Genomic DNA, 25102 nt, shown 5'->3' with positions numbered 1-25102 from the left:
ATCCATACTACCCAAGGTGGTCTACAGATTCAATGAGATCTCTATGAAAATCCCATTGGCGCTTTCTTATAGAAACAGAAAAAAATATCCTAAAATTCATATGGAACCACAACTAACCCCAAATCGCCAAAGCAATCTTGAAAAAGAGTAAGACTAGAGGCATCATGCTTCCTGATTTCAAAATATATTACAAAGCTACAGTAATTAAAACAGTATAGTATTAGCATAAAGATAATCATTCAATGAATGGAACATAATAGAGAGCCCAAAATTAAGCCCACACAAATACAGATCTTTGATGAGGGTACCAAAAATATACAGTGGGAGGCCAGGCATGGTGGCTCATATCTGTGATCCCAGCAGTTTGGGAGGCTGAGGCACATAGATTGCTTGAGACCAGGAGTCCAAGACCAACCTGGGCAACATAGTGAAACCATCTCTACAAAAAATTAGGCAGGTGTGATGGTACATGCCTGTGGACCAAGAGGCTTAGGTGGGAGGATCACCTGAGCCTGGGGAGTCGAGGCTAGAGTAAGCTGTGATCACGTCACTGTACTCTATCCTGGGTGACAGAGCAAGACCCTGTCTCAAACACACACACACCACACACACACACACCCCACAATGAGGAAAGAGCAATCTCTTCAACAAATGGTGCTAGAAAAACTGAATATCCACGTGCAAAAGAATGAAACTGGACCCTTATCTTACACTACACACAAAATCCAACTAAAACTGGATTAAAGATTTAAACATAGGACCTAAAACTATAAAACTCCTAGAAGAAAATATAAGGGAAAAGTTTCATGACTTTGGTCTTGGCAATGATTTTGTGAATACGATACCAAAAGCACAGGAAATGAAAGGCAAAAATAGACAAGTGGAACTACCAAAAAGATCTGCACAGCAAAGGAAACAGAGTGAAAGGCAATCTATGGAATGGGAAAAAACATTTGTATATCAAATATCTGATAAACAGTTAATTTCTAAAATATATAAGGAATTTCTACAACTTAATAGCAAAAAAACAAAAAACCCAATTCAAAAAACGGCCAAAGGACCTCAATAGACTTTTCTTCAAAAAAGACATTCAAAAGTAGGTAACAGGTATTAGAAAAAATGTTCAATATCACTAATCACCAGGGAAATGCAAACCGAAATCACAATGAAATATCACCTTACACCTGTTAGGATATCTATTATTAAAAAAACAAGAGAGATATGTGTTGGCAAGGATGTGAAGAAACTGGAACTCTTGTACACTGTCAGTGAGAATATAATGGTGTGGCCTTTATGAAAAACAGTATGAAGATTACTCAAAAAAATTTTAAAAAGAACTAACATTATGATTCAGCAATCTCACTTCTGGATATTTATCCAAGAGTTGAAATCAGGATCTCAAAGGGATTTGCACTCCACATTCATTGCAGCATTATTCACAATAGCCAAGAAGTGGAAACAACCTGAATGTTCTTCAATGAACGAACAGATTAAGAAAATGTGGTATAAACATACATCGAAATATTACGTGGCCTTAAAAAAGGAAATCCTGTCATATGCAACAATATGGATAAACCTTGAGGACATTAAGCTAAGTGAAATAAGCCAGTCACAAATGGACAAATACTACATGATTCCACTTAGATGTGGTATGTATCTAAAGTAGCAAGCTTGTAGAAGTAGAGAAGAGAATAGTGTTTGTCAGGGACTGGAAGTAGGAGGAAATGAGGAGTTGCTATTCAATGGATATAAAGTCTCAGTTATGTAAAATGAATAAGATCTAGAGATCTGATATACAACATGTGCCTATAGTTAAGTATGTATTGTACAATTAAAAAGTTAAGAGGGTAGATCTCATGTTAAATGTACTTACTAAAAAAGAGAAAAAATGGAACAAGGATAGGCCAAAATAAAGACATTTTAAAAATAAATATTCAGTTTATTACAAGTCTAACTCATCTGCTTCAAGAAAATTATTGAAGAAAACTAACAACTTATTAAGCAACTGATATGGTTTGGCTGTGTCCCTTCCCAAATCTCATCAACAACTGTAATCCAAATTTTAATTCCCATGTGTCGAGGGAGGGACCTGGTAGGAGGTGACTGGATCATGACAGCAGTTCCCCCATGCTGTTCTCGTGATACTGAGTGAGTTCTCATGGGTTCTGATGATTTTATAAGGCAGTTTTCCCTGCTCTTACATACTCTCTCTCTCCTGCCACCATGTAAGACGTACCTGCTTCCCCTTCCACCATGATTGTAAGTTTCCTGAGGCCTCTCCAGCCATGCAGAACTGTGAGTCAATTAAACCTCTTTCCTTTATAAATTACCCAGTCTTGGGTATTTCTTTACAGCACTGTGAAAATGGACTAATATAGCAACTAATTCGGTCTAACTCATTGCTTCAATAAAATTATTGAACTGAACTAAGTAACTTATTAAGCAACTGGAAGTACACAAAGAAATAATTAGACTCTAGGTAAGCTTTCCTTCTTAAAACACAACTAAAAATGGCTACCACTGGCCAGAGAAACATAAGAAAATATGTCTCAGTGAAATACTTTGGTCCTAGAACATTTTTTGAGACAGCAAACTACAATAATGGAAAGACTACAGGTTTTAGAACCAGAAATATCTGGGTTCAAAATACTAATTATTTTATTTATTAACAGTCATTTATATGACACCACATACCAGGCAGTGTTTTAAGTGTATTACAAATATTAACACATTATATTAACTCATTTAATCCTCATAATAACCTCATGAGGTAAATACTGGTAGGACCCTCACTTTACACATTAGATGAAGAAACCAAGATCCATGGTGACTACATAACTTGACAAAGCTCAAACAGTTAGTTAGTGACAGAGCCATAATTTGAAACCAAGTAGTCTGGTGACAGAGTTTTTGCCCCTAGGTCAATAATTTAGTCTCTAGGAGTCTCAGATTCATCTGTAAAACTAAATTAAAGCAGTGAATTATCAAGTTAAAATGTGATAATTCTTGCAAAGTAGCCAGTCTAGGGTTCAGAATATAGTGGACACTATTTCTATCCTTCCTTTCCCCTGGTGAGCAACCGGAGGCCTATGGTAATTGCAAGATGCTATGTTTGGTCCTAAGTGATGATGTCATGAATTTACAAGAAGGTTCTAGTACAATCCAGAGAATATAAATGTATATGAATATGCATTAATGAACATGTTGCGAAAGAATTTGCTACTATTAAATTATAAACTCAGTGGGATATATTCATAAAGAATACAGTAGTATAAAAATTGTTCTTATAATTTCACCATTTCCCAAAGCCAAAACAATACTAGAGAAATACGTATAAATAGATCTAGACCAAGTAAAAGCCTAACTGTACCGTTACCTGTAGCCAACGTTTTCACTAGAAATGCAAAGATGAAAAGTATCTCTGAATTGTGCTGTCTGTATTCACTAGACGCTCCAACAAAGCTCCTCTTAGCCATCACCCCCTTCCAAAGGTAAATCCTGACACTGAATGAATCTGAATCTTTTTTTAGGAAACCATTAACACCCTACACTTGTCCCAGTCATTGACACCCTATGCTTGTCCCAGTCATTGTAGCATCCTCTCCTGTATTCCACATAGACATGTGATAGGTAAAATAATCATCTGAGACAATACTACAAAGGATTGTGGCCGGGGGAGTTGGGTTCCTACAGCTAGCAAAATACACTGAGGCTGTTATAAGATTTAAAGGGACCAAAACAGATATAAAAATGATCATTATTTTAGAGGCAATACTGCAGAAAACCAAAACTGTTTCCAGCAGGCAAATATGAGATGGAAAGCTCCCTTTCAGAAACTAATCTATCTCCACTTCGGGAGGCAGAAATTTTACTGTCTGTGAGAGCTTTGCCAAGTTACTTAACTCCTCCATCCCTCAGGTTTACCCATACCTCACAGGGTTGTTATGAAGATCAAAAGAATGAACACATGTAATACACTCAGGACAGTGCCCAGCACATTAAGAATGTTATTGAAGCTGGGCGTGGTGCCTCACGCCTGTAATCCCAGCACTTTGGGAGGCTGAGGCGGCCGGATCACAAGGTCAGAAAATCGAGACCATCCTGGCTAACACGGTGAAACCCTGTCTCTACTAAAAATACAAAAAATTAGCCGCGCATGGTGGCGGGCGCCTGTAGTCCCAGCTACTCAGGAGGCTGAGGCAGAAGAATGGCATAAACCCGGGAGGAGGAGCTTGCAGTGAGCCCAGATTGAGCCACTGCACTCCAGCCTGGGCTACACAGCGAGACTCCGTCTCAAAAAAATAAATAAAATAAAATAAAATAAAATGTTATTGATTATTATACACTACCATCATTATTGTCATCATCTACCAGAAACTAGTTCATTTCAGTCTCACATACTTCCATAGGCTCATCATTTTCCAATATTGCTGATGGCAGCACTTCTTAAAGCTCATTTTATTTTGTAACCCACTTATTCTCTAAACAACATTTTCCTAGTCAATAATTTAAAATTGCTCTTTTCCAACTAAATGCAACATAATTTTGAGGTAATTTCAGCTAAGCCATTCGCAGTATTTGCCAATCCCTCACACTAAGAGAAAATTTATTAAAAATACTTCATGTGCTCCAACATAGAAATGAAAGACATATGTTGGTCATTTAATCTTGATTTTTTTGCCCAATTTTCTGCATCTTTTGATTGCCAGCATGTCAGTTCACCAATCAATAAATTAAATTTTAATAAATTTTCATGTTACTTTTTTCCCTCTATCTTAGGTAAAGTTTAATCATAAGACTTAATGGCTCAAATCATAGCAATGAAAAATCAGATGAATACACACAAGCCTATCTCATTTATCTGGGTGATAAAATTAAGTTCAAAATAATGTATGCATTATGAAAGTTACTTTACAACATACCTATTAAATAAGATGGTCTCCTTACTTACTGATTCTTTTCTTTCTTAAAAGAATCATTAAGCAAAGAACCTAAAACAGTAACCCAAATAAAACAAAAAGATAGTCTGCTGTGATGAAAGCTCAGAATACTAACCTGAAAAACAAGAACTAAGGGTCTTCCTACTAACTAGGTATAGGTTATTAGATAAATCACTTCACATCTTTGGACTCTGGTTTTCTTATCTGTAAAATGAGAAGGTAGATTAAATTAGCTCCAATTTTCCTTCCTGCTCTAAAAGTCTACGATTCTACAAGGTACTATTTTAAATAAAGTTTAGAATTTGAAATTTTCTCATTTCTGTGATGAAAAGTGGATTTTGCTTATTACCTAATGCCCTCACTAGATGGTGCTATTGGCACAGTTATCTCAGGTTACTTGAGGAAACTAGCAGGCCGTGTTTCCCAAACGGGGCACTTAACAGGCTTTGGGGATTACTCCCAGTGACTGCTTTCCAAGCCACCACAGGATATTTATTATCCCCACTCCCCTCCCATTAAACATCAATAATTCCCCCCACTTCCCCAATAACTGTGACAATCAAAAACAATCATACACAATGTCCTCCAAGAAAGCTACCCCATCCCAGTTCAGAACCACCAAAAGAAACTCAGTTTTCCAAACTTAAGAAATTGTTATGAAAAAATTAAAACTGACAGTTTAGTTGTTTGTGAAATTTTTAAAAAGTCATTTCCATAATGACTGTAACGTGTCAAAAGTTCTTTACAGTGACAAATGAATATTCATATCTCAAAAAATCAAATACTTAACAGGACATCTTTTGTCAGCTGATGACTGAACAGCTTGCTATTCTATGCTTAATTCATATGTTGGTCCTACCAGTCATTACTAATTCTATATTAATCATTCTGATAATTTATATAATGATAAATTAAATGCCTTCCAAATGAAAAATTAAAAGAACTCCTATAAAAACGTAAATATGCACAATAAAATCACTCATAGCCAACAGCAGAGGAGCAGCAGAGAACTCCAGGGAAAGTAGGCTGCCTACTTTGAAAGAGGCTTCATGAGTAATATCATTTTTGTGAATTTTGCATATTGAAATCTCATAAATCCAATGGGACTGCACATGACCAATAGAACCATCTCTCAGAAATAGTTCCCATTAACCAAGCTCACAAGATTGACATAAAATCAGAATGCAAACTTCTTAATTTACAGAGATAACTACAGCTGCCCAAACCAGCAAGAGCACAAGCATCTATGTCCTTGGGTCAGCATTTTCTCTCCTTTTAGGCATGCTACACAGGAAGCCAGGCTATAATCAAAAGGTTGCCTAGGAAGGAGAGAATGAGGAAAAGGAGGATTATGTTGACATGATTTGAATGCTATAATGGCAAGAAGTCAAGGGAGCCTGATGCATCAGGGTCCAAAAAAAGGATACAAGCCACAAATAAGAATCAAGTCCAGGAGGCGGTTCCAAGATGGTCGAATAGGAACAGCTCCAGTCTACAGCTCCCAGGGCAAGCTACCCAGAAGATGGGTGATTTCTGCATTTCCAACTGAGGTACCAGGTTCATCTCACTGGGGTTTGTTGGACAGTGGGTGCAGCCACTGAGCATGAGCCGAAGCAGGCGAGGCATCGCCTCACCCAGGAAGTGCAAGGGGTCAGGGAATCCCCTTTCCTAGCCAAGCGAAACTGTGAGAGACTGCACCTGGAAACTCGGATCATTCCCACCCTAATACTGCGTTTTTGCAAGGGTCTTAGCAAAGGGCATACCAGGAGATTATATCCTGAGTCTGGCTCAGAGGGTCCCTCACCCACAGAGCCTGGCTCATTGCTAGCACAGCAGTCTGACATCAAATTGCAAGGCAGCAGCCAGGCTGGGGGAGGGGCGCCTGCCATTGCTGAGGCTTGAGTAGGTAAACAAAGTGGCTGGGAAGCTCCAACTGGGTGGAGCCCACCACAGCTCAAGGAGGCCTGCCTGCCTCTGTAGACTCCACCTCTGGGGGCAGGGCATAGCCAAACAAAAGACAGCAGAAACCTCTGCAGACTTAAAAGTCTCTGTCTGACAGCTTTCAAGAGAGTAGTGGTTCTCCCAGAACGGAGTTTGAGATCTGAGAACAGACACACTGCCTCCTCAAGTGGGTCCCTGACCCCCAAGTAGCCTAACTGGGAGGTACCCACCAGTAGGGGCAGACTGACACCTTACACAGGCAGGTACCCCTCTGAGATGAAACTTCCAGAGGAATAATCAGGCAGCAACATTTGCTGTTCAGCAATGTTCGCTATTCTGTAGCCTCTGCTGCTACTACCCAGGCAAACAGGGTCTGGAATGGACATCCAACAAACTCCAACAGACCTGCAGCTGAGGGTACTGACTGTTAGAAGGAAATCTAACAAACAGAAAGCATATCCACACCAAAACCCCACCTGTATGTCACCATCATCGAAGACCAAAGGTAGATAAAACCGCAAAGATGGGGAAAAAACAGAGCAGAAAAACTGAAACTTCTAAAAATCAGAGCACCTCTCCCCCTCCAAAGGAACGCAGCTCCTCGCCAGCAACCTAACAAAGCTGAACGGAGAATGACTGACGAGTTGAGAGAAGAAGGCTTCAGACGATCAAACTTCTTCAAACTAAAGGATAAAGTTCAAACCCATCGCAAAGATGCTAAAAACCTTGAAAAAAGATTAGACGAATGGCTAACTAGAATAACCAATGTAGAGAAGTCCTTAAATGACCTGATGGAGCTGAAAACCACGGCACAAGAACTACGTGACGAATGCACAAGCTTCAGTAGCTGATTCGATCAACGGGAAGAAAGGGTATCAGTGATTGAAGATGAAATGAATGAAATGAAGCGAGAAGAGAAGTTTAGAGAAAAAAATAGTAAAAAGGAATGAACAAAGCCTCCAAGAAATACGGGACTATGTGAAAAGACCAAATCTATGTCTGATTGGTGTACCTGAAAGTGACGGGGAGAATGGAACCAAGTTGGAAAACACTCTGCAGGATATTATCCAGGAGAACTTCCCCAACCTAGCAAGGCAGGCCAACATTCAAATTCAGGAAATACAGAGAACACCACAAAGATACTCCTCGTGAAGAGCAATTCCAAGACACATAATTCACCAAATTATGTGTCTTGTCAGATTCACCAAAGTTGAAATGAAGGAAAAAATGTTAAGGGCAGCCAGAGAGAAAGTTCGGATTACCCACAAAGGGAAGCTCATCAGACTAACAGCAGATCTCTCGGCAGAAACCCTACCAGCCAGAAGAGAGGGGGGGCTGATATTCAACATTCTTAAAGAAAAGAATTTCAACACAGAATTTCATGTCCAGCCAAACTAAGCTTCATAAGTGAAGGAGAAATAAAATCCTTTACAGACAAGCAAATGCTGAGAGACTTTTGTCACCACTAGGCCTGCCCTATAAGAGCTCTTGAAGGAAGCACTAAACATGCAAAGGAACAACTGGTACTAGTCACTGCAAAAACATGCCACACTGTAAAGACCATTGATGCTAGGAAGAAACTGCATCAACTAACGAGCAAAATAACCAGCTAACATCATAATGACAGGATCAAAATCACACGTAACAATATTAACCTTAAATATATAAATGAGCTAAATGCTCCAATTAAAAGACACAGACCGGGAAATTGGATAAAGAGTCAAGACCCATCAGTGTGCTGTATTCAGGAGACCCATCTCATGTGCAGAGACACACATAGGCTCAAATAAAGGGATGGAGGAAGATCTACCAAGCAAATGGAAAACAAAAAAAAAGGCAGGGGTTGCAATCCTAGTCTCTGATAAAATAGCCTTTAAACCAACAAAGATCAAAAGAGACAAAGAAGGCCATTACATAATGGTAAAGGGATCATTTCAACAAGAAGAGCTAACTATCCTAAATATTTATGCACCCAATATAGGAACACCCAGATTCCTGAAGTAAATCCTTAGAGACCTACAAAGAGACTTAGACTCCCACACAATAATAACGGGAGACTTTAACACCCCACTGTCAACATTAGAGAGATCAACGAGATAGAAAGTTAATAAGGATATCCAGGAATTGAACTCAGCTCTGCACCAAGCAGACCTAACAGACATCTATGGAACTCTCCACCCCAAATCAACAGAATATACATTCTTCTCAGCACCACATCGCACTTATTCCAAAATTGACCACATAATTGGAAGTTAAAGCACTCCTCAGCAAATGTAAAAGAACAGAAATTATAACAAACTGTCTCTCAGACCACAGTGCAATCAAAGTAGAACTCAGGATTAAGAAACTCAATCAAAACCGTTCAACTACATGGAAACTGAACAACCTGCTCCTGAATGACTACTGGGTACATAATGAAATGAAGGCAGAAATAAAGATGTTCTTTGAAACCAATGAGAACAAAGACACAACATACCAGAATCTCTGGGACACATTTAGGGCAGTATGTAGAGGGAAATTTATAGCATTAAATACCCACAAGAGAAAGGAGGAAAGATCTAAAATCGACACCCTAACATCACAATTGAAAGCACTGGAGAAGCAAGAGCAAACACATTCAAAAGCTAACAGAAGGCAAGAAATAACTAAGATCAGAGCAGAACTGAAGGAGACAGACACAAAAAACCCTTCAAAAAAAATCAATGAATCCAGGAGCTGGTTTTTTGAAAAGATCAACAAAACCGATAGACCACTAGCAACACTAATAAAGAAGAAAAGAGAGAAGAATCAAATAGATGTAATAAATAAATGATAAAGGGGATATCACCACCGATCCCACAGAAATACAAACTGCCATCAGAAAATACTATAAACACCTCTACACAAATAAACTAGAAAATCTAGAAAAAATGGATAAATTCCTGGAAACATACACCCTCCCAAGACTAAACCAGGAAGAAGTTGAATCTCTGAATAGACCAATACCCAGGCTCTGAAATTGAGGCAACAATTAATAGCTCACCAACCAAAAAAAGTCCAGGACCAGATGGATTCACAGCAAAATTCAACCAGAGGTACAAGGAGGAGCTGGTACCATTCCTCTGAAACTATTCCAATCAATAGAAAAAGAGGGAATCCTCCCTAACTCATTTTACGAGCCAACATCATCCTGATACCAAAGCCTGGCAGAGACACAACAAAAAAAGAGAATTTTAGACCAATATCCCTGATGAACATCGATGCAAAAATCCTCAATAAAATATGAGCAAACCAAATGCAACAGCACATCAAAAAGCTTATCCACCATGATCAAGTGGGCTTCATCCCTGGGATGGTTCAACATACGCAAATCAACAAACATAATCCAGCATATAAACAGAACCAAAGACAAAAACCACATGATTATCTCAACAGACGCAGAAAAGGCCTTTGACAAAATTCAACAGCCCTTCATGTTAAAAACTCACAATAAATTAGGTATTGATGGGACATATCTCAAAATAATAAGAGCTATATGACAAACTCACAGATAAAATCATACTGAATGGGCAAAAACTGGAAGCATTCTCTTTGAAAACTGGCACAAGACAGGGATGCCCTCTCTCACCACTCCTATTCAACATAGTGTTGGAAGTTCTGGCCAGGGCCATCAGGCAGGAGAAAGAAATAAAGGGTATTCAATTAGGAAAAGAGGATGTCAAATTGTCCCTGTTTGCAGATGACATGACTATATATCTAGAAAACCCCATTGTCTCAACCCAAAATCTCCTTAAGCTGATAAGCAACTTCAGCAAAGTCTCAGGATATAAAATCAAAGTGCAAAAATCACAAGCATTCTTATACACCAATAACAGACAAACAGAAGGCCAAATCATGAGTGAACTCCCATTCACAATTGCTTCAAAGAGAATAAAATACCTGGGAATTCAACTTACAAGGGATGTGAAGGACCTCTTCAAGGAGAACTACAAACCACTGTTCAACGAAATAAAAGAGGACACGAACAAATGGAAGAACACTCCATGCTCATGGATAGGAAGAATCAATATTGTGAAAATGGCCACACTCCCCAAGGTAATTTATAGATTCAATGCCATCCCCATTAAGCTACCAATAACTTTCTTCACAGAATTGGAAAAAAGTATTTTAAAGTTCACATGGAACCAAAAAAGAACCCGCATTGCCCAGTTAATCCCAAGCCAAAAGAACAAAACTGGAGGCATCATGCTATCTGACTTCAAACTGTACTACAAAGCTACAGTAACCAAAACAGCATGGTAGTGGTACCAAAACAGAGATATAGACCAATAGAACAGAACAGAGCCCTCAGAAATAATACCACACATCTACAGCCATCTGATCTTTCACAAACCTGACAGAAACAAGAAATGAGGAAAGGATTCCCTATTTAATAAATGGTGCTGGGAAAACTGACTAGCCATAAGTAGAAAGCTGAAACTGGATCCCTTCCTTACACCTTATACAAAAGTTAATTCAAGAGGGATTAGAGACTTAAATGTTAGACCTAAAACCATAAAAACCCTAGAAGAAAACCTAGGCAATACCATTCAGGACATAGGCATGGGCAAGGACTTCATGTCTAAAACACCAAAAGCAATGGCAACAAAAGCCAAAATTGACAAATGGGATCTAATTAAACTCAAGAGCTTCTGCACAGCAAAAGAAACTACCATCAGAGTGAATAGGCAACCTACAGAATGGGAAAAAATTTTGCAATCTACTCATCTGACAAAGGGCTAATATCCAGAATCTACAAAGAACTTAAACAAATTTACATGAAAAAAACAAACAACCCCATCAAAAAGTGGATGAAGGATATGAACAGACACTTCTCAAAAGAAGACATTTATGCAGCCAACAGACACATGAAAAAATGCTCATCATCACTGGCCATCAGAGATAATGCAAATCAAAACCACAATGAGATACCATCTCACACCAGTTAGAATGGCGATCATTAAAAAGTCAGGAAACAACAGGTGCTGGAGAGGATGTGGAGAAATAGGAACACTTTTACACTGTTGGTGGGACTGTAAACTAGTTCAATCATTGTGGAAGACAGTGTGGCGATTCCTCAAGGATCTAGAACTAGAAATACCATTTGACCCAGCCATCCCATTACTGGGTATATACCCAAAGGATTATAAATCATGCTGCTATAAACAGGATTATAAACACATGCACACTTACATTTACAGTGGCACTATTCACAACAGTAAAGACTTGGAACCAACCCAAATGTCCATCAATGATAGACTAGATTAAGAAAATGTGGCACATATACACCATGGAATACTACACAACCATAAAAAAGGATGAGTTAATGTCCTTTGTAGGGACATGGATGCAGCTGGAAACCATCATTCTCAGCAAACTATCGCAGGAACAGAAAACCAAACACCGCATGTTCTCACTCATAGGTAGGAATTAAACAGTGAGAACACTTGGACACAGGGTGGGGAACATCACAAAACGGGGCCTGTCGTGGGGTTGGGGAAGGGGGGAGGGATAGCATTAGGAGATATACCTAATGTAAATGATGAGTTAATGGGTGCAGCACACCAACATGGCACATGTATACATACGTAACAAACCTGCACGTTGTGCACATGTGCCTTAGAACTAAAAGTATAACAGTATTTAAAAAAAAAAAAAAAGAATCAAGTCCAGGATACCCAAAATAACCCTTTGATGGAAATACTATTATTATTCTCACTATTCAGACTATAAAACAGATTTGAACAGGTTAAGTGATTTGCTACAGTCATGTGGAGGAGACAAGAGCTCAAACACACATCTGGACTACTGAACCCAAAGTCCTGACCCCTATGCTACACAAGGTGTAAAATCCTTAAAATTGTTAATAAAGAAGTTTCTGCCTACCCTTCAGTTTTATCTGTTGCCATTGGTGCTCCTGAACTCTGCTGACATTTTAACCATAATAAATTTTCAATTCCTGGAATAAGCCATTGTTTCTCTTGCCTTTGAACACACCATGCCAAACACTACACCTATCAATATCTTCAGGATAATTACTATTTATCTTTTGGATCTCCATTTTAACTATTTCTTTCTCAGTCTAATCCCAAGACTAAGTTTTCCTGATCCCTCAAGTTACATCTCTGCTATATTCTCCCAGAGAATGAATGTTTCCTGTATCTCCAATTCATAATACTTCAAACTTTGTTAAAATTATTAAATTACTGCCTCTTGAATTCTAATGTCCATGAAGATATTATGTGTCCCCATAATCTGGAAATTAATTACATTCAATTAATAAATGAAAATCATCATAATGGATCAGAGAAGGCTAGCACCTAGGTCTGTAAGATCAAACTGTCTTTTGATTGTATTAACGTTAAATGTCAATCCGAAGTGGGGGATTGGTCAAGTGAGAAAGGGAAAAGTCTGGAGGAAAATTCTGGTCAATGTCTTCTTAAAGTCTTATCTGAAGAAAGCGAGTATCAGGACAGGCACAGTGGCTCATGCCTGTCATCCCAGCACTTTGGGAGGCCAAGGCGGGTGGATCATCTGAGGTCATCAGAGGTCAGGAGTTCGAGACCAGCCTGACCAACATGGAGAAACCCCGTCTCAACTAAAAATACAAAATTAGCCAGGCGTGGTGGCGCATGCCTGTAATCCCAGGTACTCAGGAGGCTGACGCAGCCACAGAATGAAAGCAAATATTTGCAACACCCCTGTCTGACAAAGAACTTGCACCTAGCATGTATATGAAAAACTCCTTACAACTCAAGAATAAGAACACAAACTTCTTTGCTCAATTTGAAAATGGGAAAAATATCTGAGAAGATAATTCACAAAGGAATATATGAAGCACCAATAGACACATAAAAATGTTCCACATTATATAAATAATTATAAATAAGAAATGCAAATATATATATTTATTGGGAAAAGGGAGACCAGAAGAAAAACACGTGTAGGGAGAAATTAAGAATTTAATATTGAACATACCGGGTTTGAGACAATGTATTTGTGAAATAAAGAGGAGATAGCAGACAGTCATTTTAAGATAAATGATTTATCCACATCCTCTCCAGCACCTGTTGTTTCCTGACTTTTTCTTTTTTTTTTTTTTTTGAGACAGAGTCTCGCTCAGTTGCCCGGGCTGGAGTGCAGTGGCACGATCTCGGCTCATTGCAAACTCTGCCTCCCGGGTTCACGCCATTTTCCTGCCTCAGCCTCCCTAGTAACTGGGACTACAGGCGCTCGCCACTACACCCGGCTAATTTTATTTTGTATTTTTAGTAGAGACGGGGTTTCACCGTGTTGGCTAGGATGGTCTCGATCTCCTGACCTCGTGATCCACCTGTCTTGGCCTCCCAAAGTGCTGGAATTACAGGTGTGAGCCACCGCGCCCGGCCTGTTTCCTGACTTTTTAATGATCGCCATTCTAACTGGTGTGAGATGGTATCTCATTGTGGTTTTGATTTGCATTTCTCTGATGGCCAGTGATGATGAGCATTTTTTCATGTGTCTGTTGGCTGCATAAATGTTTTCTTTTGAGAAGTGTCTGTTCATATCCTTTGCCCACTTTTTGATGGGGTTGTTTGATTTTTTCTTGTAAATTTGTTTAAGTTCTTTGTAGATTCTGGATATTAGCCCTTTATGGGATGGGTAGATTATAAAAATTTTCTCCCATTCTGTAGGTTGCCTCTTTTATTTCATTGAGCAGTGGTTTGTAGTTCTCCTTGAAGAGGTACTTCACATCCCTTGTAAGCTGGATTCCTAGGTATTTTATTCTCTTTATAGCAATTGGAATGGGAGTTCACTCATGATTTGGCCCTATTTGTCTGTTATTGGTATATAGGAACGCTTTTACACTTTTGGTGGGACTATAAACAAGTTCAACCATGTGGAAGACAGTGTGGCAATTCCTCAAGGATCTAGAACTAGAAATACCATTTGACCCAGCCATCCCATTACTGGGTATATATCCAAAGGATTATAAATCTTGCTGCTATAAACAGGATTATAAACACATGCACACTTCTGTTTATAGTGGCACTATTCACAATAGCAAAGACTTGGAACCAACCCAAATGTCCATCAATGATAGACTAGATTAAGAAAATGTGGCACATATACACCATGGAATACTATGCAGCCATAAAAAAGGATGAGTTAATGTCCTTTGTAGGGACATGGATGAAGCTGGAAACTATCATTCTCAGCAAACTATCACAAGGACAGAAAACCAAACACCACATGTTCTCACTCATAGGTGGGAATTGAACAATGAGAACACATGGACACAGGAAGGGGAACGTCACACACCGGGGCCTGTTGTGGGGTGTCAGGGGGGAGGGATAGCATTAGGAGATATACCTAATGTAAATGATGAGTTAATGGGTGCAGTGCACCAACATGGCACATGTATACATATGTAACAAACATGCACATTGTGCACATGTACCCTAGAACTTAAAGTATAATAATAATTTTAAAAAATAAGAAAATTTTTTTAAAAAGATGAATGATTAAAAGACAGAAGCTCTAAGAATTTTAATTGTATTAAGTGTATGAGATAGGTCCAAGTACTGTTCCTATCCTACAGACGAGAAAAGTTGAGGCACAAAAAGAATAAATAACTTGATCATAATCACACAGCTAGTACTCTCTCTGGCAAAGCAGATTCTCAAACTTAGGCAGTATAGTTCCAGAGTTCATGCATTCTCTCTACACTTATTGCTCGCTTCTTTGGCAACTGGTTGATTACCCCACACTACAGAGATCCCAGATTTAGTATTTGACATCCAAGAAAGAAAGGTTGAGGTATAAGGGTCATAACAGAGAATTTTAAAAAGTCTCCACAATTAATGGGAAAACCCTACTCCCTTTTCCACTGCCAATCCTCAAACAATGACAAACTAGTTTTTTTGCTTGTTTTTTATTTTTGTGGGCACTTGGTAGGTTATATATTTATGGGTTACATGAGATATTCTGATACAGGCATGAAATGTATAGTAATCACATCAGGGTAAATGGGGTATATCCAACAGCCAGTTTTTACAGGATTCATCTGCAGACACTTGAATGACCACAGAGAAAAGGCCGATATATATTCTATGGGAAGGTTCCCCAAAGAAAGAGCTAGATCGCTATCCTATCATCTTACAGTAGAGCTCATCATCCCAGCCTATGCAAACTCAGCTCAGGCTCTGAATGAGTGAAGAGATCTGCTATGCTCTAAGTGACCACTTAGCACAGAGAATCCCTCTGATGGAAAAAAAACATATCATTCAAAGCCAACAGAACTGTTTATACGAAATATCCAGCATTCAATCAAAAATAAGCAACCATGCCAAGAAACAAGACCAAAGGTAAAAACAGACAACAGAAACGGACCCAGAGATAATACAGATATTAGAGTTAACATGAATTTTTTAAAAAAATACGATTAACATATTCAAGAAAATATAAACAAAGAAACATATGACAAAATGGAGAATTTCACCAGAGAATTGAAATGTATAAAAGATAATTAAAGGGATATTCTAGAATGAAAAGACAAAGTAACTGAAATTTAAAACTTAATACAAGTTTAATGTAGAACAAATACAGCTAAAAACAAGATTAATGAACTTCAAGATAGGTAGTGGAAAACATACATTCTGATACATGGACAGTCAGAGGTTAAGTGATTAGCCTATTGCATGTTCTCACTCATAAGTGAGAGCTAAACATTGACTACACATGGACACAAAGATGGGAACAACAGATACTGGGGACTACTAGAGGGAGGAGGGTAGGAGGGGAGCAAGGGTTGAAAAACCACCTTTTGGGTACTATGCTCACTACCTCAGGGACAGGATCATTTGTACACCAAACCTTAGCAATGTGCAATTTACCCATGTAGCAGACCTGCACATGTACCCTGGAACCTAAAAGTTGAAAAAAATAAAAAAAGAGCAAGCCACAGAATGAAAGAAAATATTTGCAAGACACATATCTGACAAAGAACTTGTACCTAGCTCGTATATGAAAAACTCCTACAACTCAAGAGTAAGAACATAAACTTCTTTGTCCAATCTGAAAATGGGAAAAAATATCTGAGAAGATAATTCACAAAGGAATATAAATGAAGCGCCAACAGACACATAAAAATGTTCCACATTATATAAATAATTATAAATAAGAAATGCAAATTAAACAAAGAGACTAACTTTTCCCCAAAAAGGGCAAAGATAAAACCAACAGCAATGTTCTGTTTACAAGAGCTACACACGTAAGAACATGGGAAGTTTGAAAGTAAGAGAATATTAAAGATCTACCATGCAAGCACTAACTGAAAGAAAGCTGAAATAACAATACTAAAAGGAAAAGTGGACATCAGGCAAGAAGTATTACTAGAGACAGAGTGATTTTATTGTGAGAAGAGGATCAATCCACTAGGAAAATCTAACAATCTAACAAGTATGTATACCAAAGATACTTTTAAGATGTACAAGGCAAAAATTAATAGCACTAAAAGGAAAAAAAGAAAAATCTACAATCATAATGAAATATTACCAAACGTCTCTTGATAACTACAAAAAAAAAAAGGAAAAAAAATCAGCAAGAATATAGATCTGAAACAACAAAATTAACAAACTTGGCAAAACTGACATTCACAGAACACTGCACCCACAATGGCAGGATATACTTTTAAGTGCACATCATTTTAACAAAATTGATCACACCCTAAGCCACAAAGCAAGACCCAACAATTTTCAAAGGATTCCAATCATTCAGTGTATTATTCAATCAGAGTATAACTAAGCTTGAAATCGAACACAAAAGATGACGTTAAAATCATCAAATGTTTAAAAACTAAGCAATATACTTCTAATTAACCCATGAGTCAAAGAAGAAACCACAGTGAAAACAAGAATACATTTTAAACTGAAGAAAAAATAACACATCAACCCTTGCAACATAACAAGTAAAGATGCTCTCAGAGGAAAATGTACGGCCTTAAATGTATGTAACAGGAAAAAAAAAAGAGTTTAAAATAAATGATGGTAGTATTCATCTTAAGTTAGGGAAAGAACCGCATATGAAACCCAAAAAATGAATGCAGAATAAAATAATGAAAAAAAAACAACAACATGGTAACCAACATAACAGAAAACAAATATAATAGAGAAAATAAGCAAACCCAAAAGATGGTTTTGAAAAGATTGATGAAAGTGATAAAATCTAGCAAAAAAAGACAAGACACAGATTACCAATATTAACGAAGGGGACATTTAAAAGATGCCTGTAAAATACAGGTATCCTTCAGACATTAAAATATAATAAGAGTGTATTAAAACAACTTTATGCCAATCATTTTGAAAATTTAAACAAAAATTCCTAGAAAAACTACAAAAACTGAAACAACAGAAAAATCTGAATAGTTCTATATCTATTAAAGAGACCGAATCCATAATTAAAGATAAACTCACAAATAAATCTTTAGGCCTATATGGCTTTACCCAGGAATTCTCCAAACGTTTAAAAACTAAATATAGCTAATCTTACAAAAACTCTTCTGGAGAAGAGAAAATGAAGAACACTTCCCCGACCAATTTTATGAGGCCAGCATAACTTTGATTCTAAAACCTGATAGGACATTACAAGAAAAGAAAATTCTAGGCGACTATCTCCTTTGAAGATAGAGATAAACATTCTAAACTAAGCATTAAACCAATTCTAGCAATATATTATGGGATAATTGACAAAATGGGGTTTATCTCCCCAAAAATGCAGCTTAACTTTTTAAAAAATTAATGTAATTTGCCACATTAACAGATTAAAGGAGAAAAATCATATAATCATCTCAATACAGGCAGAAAATGCAAGGGGAGGAAGAGCATCAGGAAGAACAGCTAATGGATCCTGGGCTTAACACCTATGTGATGAGTTGATCTGTGCAGCAAACCACTGTGATACATGTTTATCAATGCTACAAACCTGCACATCTGCACATGTACCCCGGAACTTAAAAGTCGAAGGAAAAAATGCAGAAAATGCATTTGATAAAATTTAATATACATACATAATTTTTTTAAATCTTAGGATATTAGAAATGGAAGAGAAACTCTTTCATTTGATAAAAAGCTTACTACAAATATCATAATGGTGAAATACTGAATGCTTTCTTGCCCCTAAGATCAGGAAGATACAAAGTTGCCCATCACCAACTTTGTACTAAAGTTTTTGGCTATTGCAATAAAGCAAAAATGAAAAAGTACATTTGACCCTTGAACACCACGGAGGTTAAGGGCACTGACCCCTCTGTGCACTCAAAAATCCACATATAACATTTGACTCCCCCAAAATCTAACTACTAATAGCCTACTGTTGACCTTGCCAGTAACACAGTAAATTAACGTGTTTTGTATGTTGTATGTATTATATACTGTATTCTTACAATAAAGTAAGCTAGAGAAAGGAAAATGTTATTAAGAAAACCATGAGGAAGAGAAAATATGTTTACTATTCATTAAGTGGAAGTGGATCATCGTAAATGTCTCCATCCTTGTCTTCACACTGAACAGACTGAAAAGGAAGAGGAGAGTTGGTCTTGCAGTTCCAAAGGTGGCAGCGGCAGAACGGGAGACAGGAGAGGCAGGCACAATCAGTGTAACTTAATGGAAATACTTTATAATTTCCATCATAAAATAAGTCAAAAGTAGTCTTGAATAATCAGAATCCTTCTGCTAGATTGTCTAACGTCAATTTGTTTTCTGGCACTACTATGTCTTTTCTACCTGGCACCATTTTGGAAGCACTCATTTCCATCAAGTCATCCTCTGTTAATTCCTCTGATAAGGTGTTTCTTTTAGCTCTTGAACTTCTCTAAGATCCATATCTTGAAACCCTTCACAAAAAAAAAAAAAAAAAAGATTTTTTGCCATATCCACAGTCTTTTCATCATTTCCTTGACTGACTCTGTGTGGTCACGTACAACATCCGGACAGTCTGCTTCATCAATAATTTACTATTTCAGGCTTGATGGCTTTTTCTATAACAATGATGGAATCTTCAGTGGTGTACTCCTTACAGACTTTCATGATGTTCTGTGGGGGTTCTCTTCCATAGCAGTAACAACCTTTCCCTAAAGTACCCTGCTATAATGAGGCTTAAAGGTCCTTATGGCCCTCTGATCTGAGACTCAACTAGAAATGCTGTGTTTGGGGGCAAGTAGACCACCTGGATGCCTTCAGTGTTGAACTCATGGGGTTCTAGGTGGCCAGAGGAATTGAGAATGTAAAAAGAACTGGCAGTCCTTACTGGCAAGATACTTCCTAACTTTAGGAACAAAGCATGGATGGAACCAATCCAGAAAAAGCATTCTCATTGTGTAGCAGGCCTTTTTGCTATACAACCAAAAGACTGGCAGTTGGTATTATCTTTTTCCTTAGAGGCTCAGGGGTTACCAGCTTTATAGATAAGGAAAGTACTTAGAAATCCAACTCCATTTCTGCAAAATAGTAGAGTTAGCATATTCCTTCTGCCTTAAATCTTGATGCTCACTTCTCTTCCTTACTAATAAATGTCCTTTATGGCATTATCTTTTTCCCAGAATAGCACAGTTTCACCTGCATTAAAAACCTGTCCCAGCAGTTGTTCTTTCTCCTCAATGATTTTCTTAAAGCATCTGGGAATGCATCTGCTGCCTCTTGGTCAGCAGAAGCTGCTTCTCCTATTATGCTGACATTTTTAAGCCAAATCTCTAAAACTATCAAACCATCCTTTGCTGTCATTAAGTTCTCTAGCTTTAGATCCTTCATCTTCCTTTTAAGTTGTAATATAATGACTTTGTGCTTTTTCTTGAATCATATTACAGTCTATAGATATGCCTTTCTTATGGCAATCCTGCACCCACATAAAGGGTGCATCTTCTATACAAGATAAAAGTCATTAGCAAAAAGTGCAAGGTTTTCATGCTTGCTGGTATAGTTGCAGCTATGGCTTCACAAATTTTCTTTTCCTTTTTTCAATGGTCCTTATTCTGGATTCATTTATTTTGAAATGGCAGGCAACCACAGCTACAGACCTCAATCTACAGTATATATCAAGCAACTCAACTTTTTCTTGTAATATCATGAGTTTACTTCTTGGGAACATTTCCAGTATCACTAGCAGCAACTCATACGGGTTTCATGGTATTATTCAAGGTGTTTATAGCATTGTACGAAACACAATGAAAAACATGCAAGAACTGCAAGACACCATTTATTAAGATACTCAATTTACTGGAGAGAAAGCTGCTCATATGGAGATGATTAGTGTCTAATGGTGTTTTAAGCAGATATTCACAACATTTGAGATCACTGCAATAGCAACAGGAAGTGAATACAAAACTATAAGAGTAGTACAATAGGTATCACAGTTAATTCTATGCAGTTATGATTTAATACTGCATCTTTACATTTGTTTACATTTCTCTCAACTGCAAATAGCACCATGTATGGTCTGTGTAGGCACACGTTTTGATAAATTTTCATAAAAGATTTGTATTTTATGGTAGCAAATTATAACACAAACTAATATCTACATGTATTTTATGCATTCGTGACCTATCTTTTTCTTAATTTTTTTCAGTATTTCTAGGCTACGTGGTTCATCTGAGTTTTTTCAAATTGTTGCACATTTCCAAAAAACTTTCCAATATATCTATTGAAAAAAATCCTGTGTATAAGTGGATCTACACAGCTCAAAAATATGCAAGAGTCAACTGTATACAGATTGGAAGGGAAGAAATAAAGGTTGTTGGGTACAACGCCAATTATAAAAATCAATTGTATTTTTATATACAAGCAATTTACTTTAAAAATGACACTATTTATCATGACATCAAACACTTAGCAATAAATCTAACAAAAGATGTGTAATTCCTACATACAAAAAAATTTCAAAACATCAAGAAAAATTAAACATCGAAACAAATGGGAAAATATATCATATTCATAGATGTGAAGAATCAATACTATAGACACTAGTCAAGTGTCCCCAAATTAATGTAGAAATGCAATGTAATTCTAGTCAAAACCCCATGTGTTTTTCTATGTATGTATAGTTTAATAAGCTGTTTCTAAAATGTATATAGAAATGCAAAGGTCCAAGGATAGTCAAATCAATTCTGCAGAAAAACAGTGGAGGACAGAAGCTTCAGGTATCAACACTTACTACAAAGTTATAGCGATAATATGGTATTGGCTGAAACATAAACAGGCCAATAGAACAGAATAGTGTGTCTAGAAAGAGACTTCGTATATACACCCACCTTTATGACAAAGAGACACAGAAGTCTGGTGAAAAAAAGATGAATTTTTTCAATAAACAGTGCTGAGTCTATTAGTTATCCATATGGCAGAAAAAAAAAAGATGTTGCCCTCCTCCGCATAATATATATTTAAAAAATAGTAAAGTTCCTTAGAAATAAAGCAGGAATAACTTACTGAGATAAAGATTTCCTAACCAGAACACAGAACACACTTAATATAAAGGGAAAATTTGACAGACTGTAGTACATTAAAATTAGAAAATTCTTGATACAGCCAATCTGTAGCCCCCTTATTTGGGAACTTATTAGTGTATGCAGTCTGATAATTCACTTAACCATATTTATTTAACATTCAAAGAACTGATTTGCTTTTGTGAAGGAGTAATACCTTGATTTACAAAATTAAATCCATAAAACTTACGAGGTTCAAATAAAATGATTATAGTTTTAACAACTACCAGAAACATAACAAAGGATCGAATACAATATGAATTTAATATATGAAGTGGCATTGTTTTCACTCATTTTTTAACATGCAGTTTTACTTCTAATCTTAAATGCTACTAATAACACTCAGTTATCACAGGTGATTGAAAATAGCTGCCAGGTGCCCTGTTAAGTAGACAGGAACAAAGTCAACTTAAACAAAAGTAAAGGCCCAGAGCTGCTCTCTACGGCTAGCAAAAAAAAAAAAGCCATCTGCTACAACAAAAATAACCTAAATGTCTGTTGGTCTACTGTTTGTTTAAATGGTGAAAATCAGTTTGCTTAGCCAAGATCATAGCTACAACAGGATTAACCTGTCTTCAAGTGGGGGAAACAACTACCTATCATCCTGTTTACTCAAAAAGCCTCCTTACATCAGAGAAGCAAGGGGTAAAATATTGGAGTACTGGAGTAAAATAAAGATAACATTAGCTTTCCAGAGGCGACAAATGTTAAAAGGCCAGAGGGGATGACACATTACATACCCAAATGTTTTAAAATTTCAATTTATATGTTTCATGTCTATAATAAAAAAATTTACACATGCAAAAAATTATTTCTAATCAAGAACTGACTTTCTTTTAATAGAACCTGATAATTACTAATCTTATGGATTCTGTCTAAGGCAAAATACAGCTTTAAATATAGAAGGGAATTGAGTATCTTCAGTTATACATTCTTTCAAGGTCCATAATCTTCAAATTTCTAGATTAACAGAAATTGCGTAAAGGGCTAATACAGTCCAACTCTCATTCTCTGCTTATGCCAAGCCTCATTAAAATAACACACATTTATCTTTCAGTCTGGGAAGGGCATTATGTATTCTCAACTACTAAACACTTTACCTTTGCAGCAAGCAGTAGACCAATTTCGTCAGCTTCAGCCTCCAATTTTCTGCTGTATGGTCTATCAAACATATACTAAGAAGAAACAGGACAGAAAAGCTCCATTAAGACAATTTATTTCATGACAAAAGGAGTAACAAAGAGAGGTGTTTTTTAAAGTTTCATGGAGTATCTAGGATAAAATTCCTATACTGTCTACTAACATTAAAATAACTCCATGATCTAAAATATAAACACAGCCTTTATTTCCCTGATTAGAAATTAATACTTTAAAAACATGGTAAGAATAGAAGTCATGCCTATAAATTTCTTGACAGTCTGTAGTATGAGGAATTTACTTCTATTTTTCCAATTATAGTCTCCACCTACTGAGTACAGGATTCACTAAGAAAGCTTATTGATGAAGGCTTTTAATATGGCCAAGGAACATTATGACCTTGAGTTTTAAAAGAAAATCAAGAAAACGTAGGTATATAATATCCAATGACACTACTAGACAATTTATTTCAGTAAGAAAATTAACCATATAGCAGAATGTTCTTTCTTTGATAAATTATCTTAATTTCCTTTTTCTTTTCTAAGTATTGATTAGTTGGGAAAATGAAATTTTCTTCTGACTTCAATAAAAAACACACGTAGATATAGTAACTTTAATTTTCCTAATTACTTGTATTTATGTGAATGCTTTCCAGTTAAATTCTAATTTTCAGTAAGTACTAAAACTTTGTCGGAGATGAATCAATAGGCAGGACTTTTGAGAAAAGAGCTATTAATTGGGGAAGCAATCTTTCAAAGGTAGCCACATGTCTGTGATGGCCTGAAATAATACAATAAATCTGATATACAGTATGTGACCATTAGAAATGACTTCCTTCCTTTTTAATCAGTCAGTTTTAGGTCGATGATGTATATCATATAGTGCCTTCACTCTCCATGAGCAGGCTGTATGTGCCTCCATCAAGTCTACTGATAGCATAAGGATTTAAAACGTTGGCTTTAAAAAGACAGAAACTTAAGTTCAAGTCCAAATACTGTTAACTTACTGTTAACCCTGAGCTAATTGTTTAACCCCACTAAACCCAGGAGTATCATACGTAAAACGAAATGAGTAACAGTGCCAAGCTCACAGAGCTGCAGAGGGGATTAAATGAACAAAAATAATAGCTCATATTTATTGAGTCCTTATTTGTGCCAGGTATTGTGCTAAGTATTTTAAATTAATGATTCTAAACCTAGTGTGATTTTGTCCACCAGGGACATTTACAAATGTTTGGAAATATTTATGACTGTCATAACTGAGAGAAGGGAGAGCTACTGACATCTAGGGGATAGGGGTGAGAAATGCTACTAAACATCCTACAGTGCCCAGGACAACTCCCCCACAACAAAGAATTATCCAGTCCAAAGCATTAGCAGTGCTGCGATTGAAAAATCGTGCTTTAAATGTATCATTCCGTCCTCACAACAAATGAACGTCAGCAATTCCCACACCCTTATGACTTCACTATCAACATTCCTCTCTGTTCTCCAATCACAATGAGCAACTTTCTAGAGAAAAACATCTCCTTGTCACCAGAATTATTGAGGGGCCT

General features: G+C 37.0%; 1 protein-coding gene across 5 annotated transcripts in view; it reads right to left on the bottom strand.

The window, feature by feature from the left end:
- OMA1 (OMA1 zinc metallopeptidase) overlaps positions 1–25102 on the bottom strand; it is a 67071-nt gene that overhangs the window by 23494 nt on the left and 18475 nt on the right. For all 5 annotated transcript variants that reach the window (XM_007978560.3, XM_007978563.3, XM_007978559.3 and 2 more), the window contains one exon: positions 23511–23585. In XM_007978560.3, the coding sequence (XP_007976751.1) occupies positions 23511–23585 (75 nt within the window). The remainder of the gene's footprint in view (positions 1–23510; positions 23586–25102) is intronic.

The sequence above is a fragment of the Chlorocebus sabaeus genome, chromosome 20 (assembly GCF_047675955.1).
Source record: "Chlorocebus sabaeus isolate Y175 chromosome 20, mChlSab1.0.hap1, whole genome shotgun sequence".
NCBI lineage: Eukaryota > Metazoa > Chordata > Mammalia > Primates > Cercopithecidae > Chlorocebus > Chlorocebus sabaeus.
The sequence above is the reverse complement of the archived record's forward strand: the minus strand, read 5'-3'. Positions and strand labels throughout refer to the sequence as shown.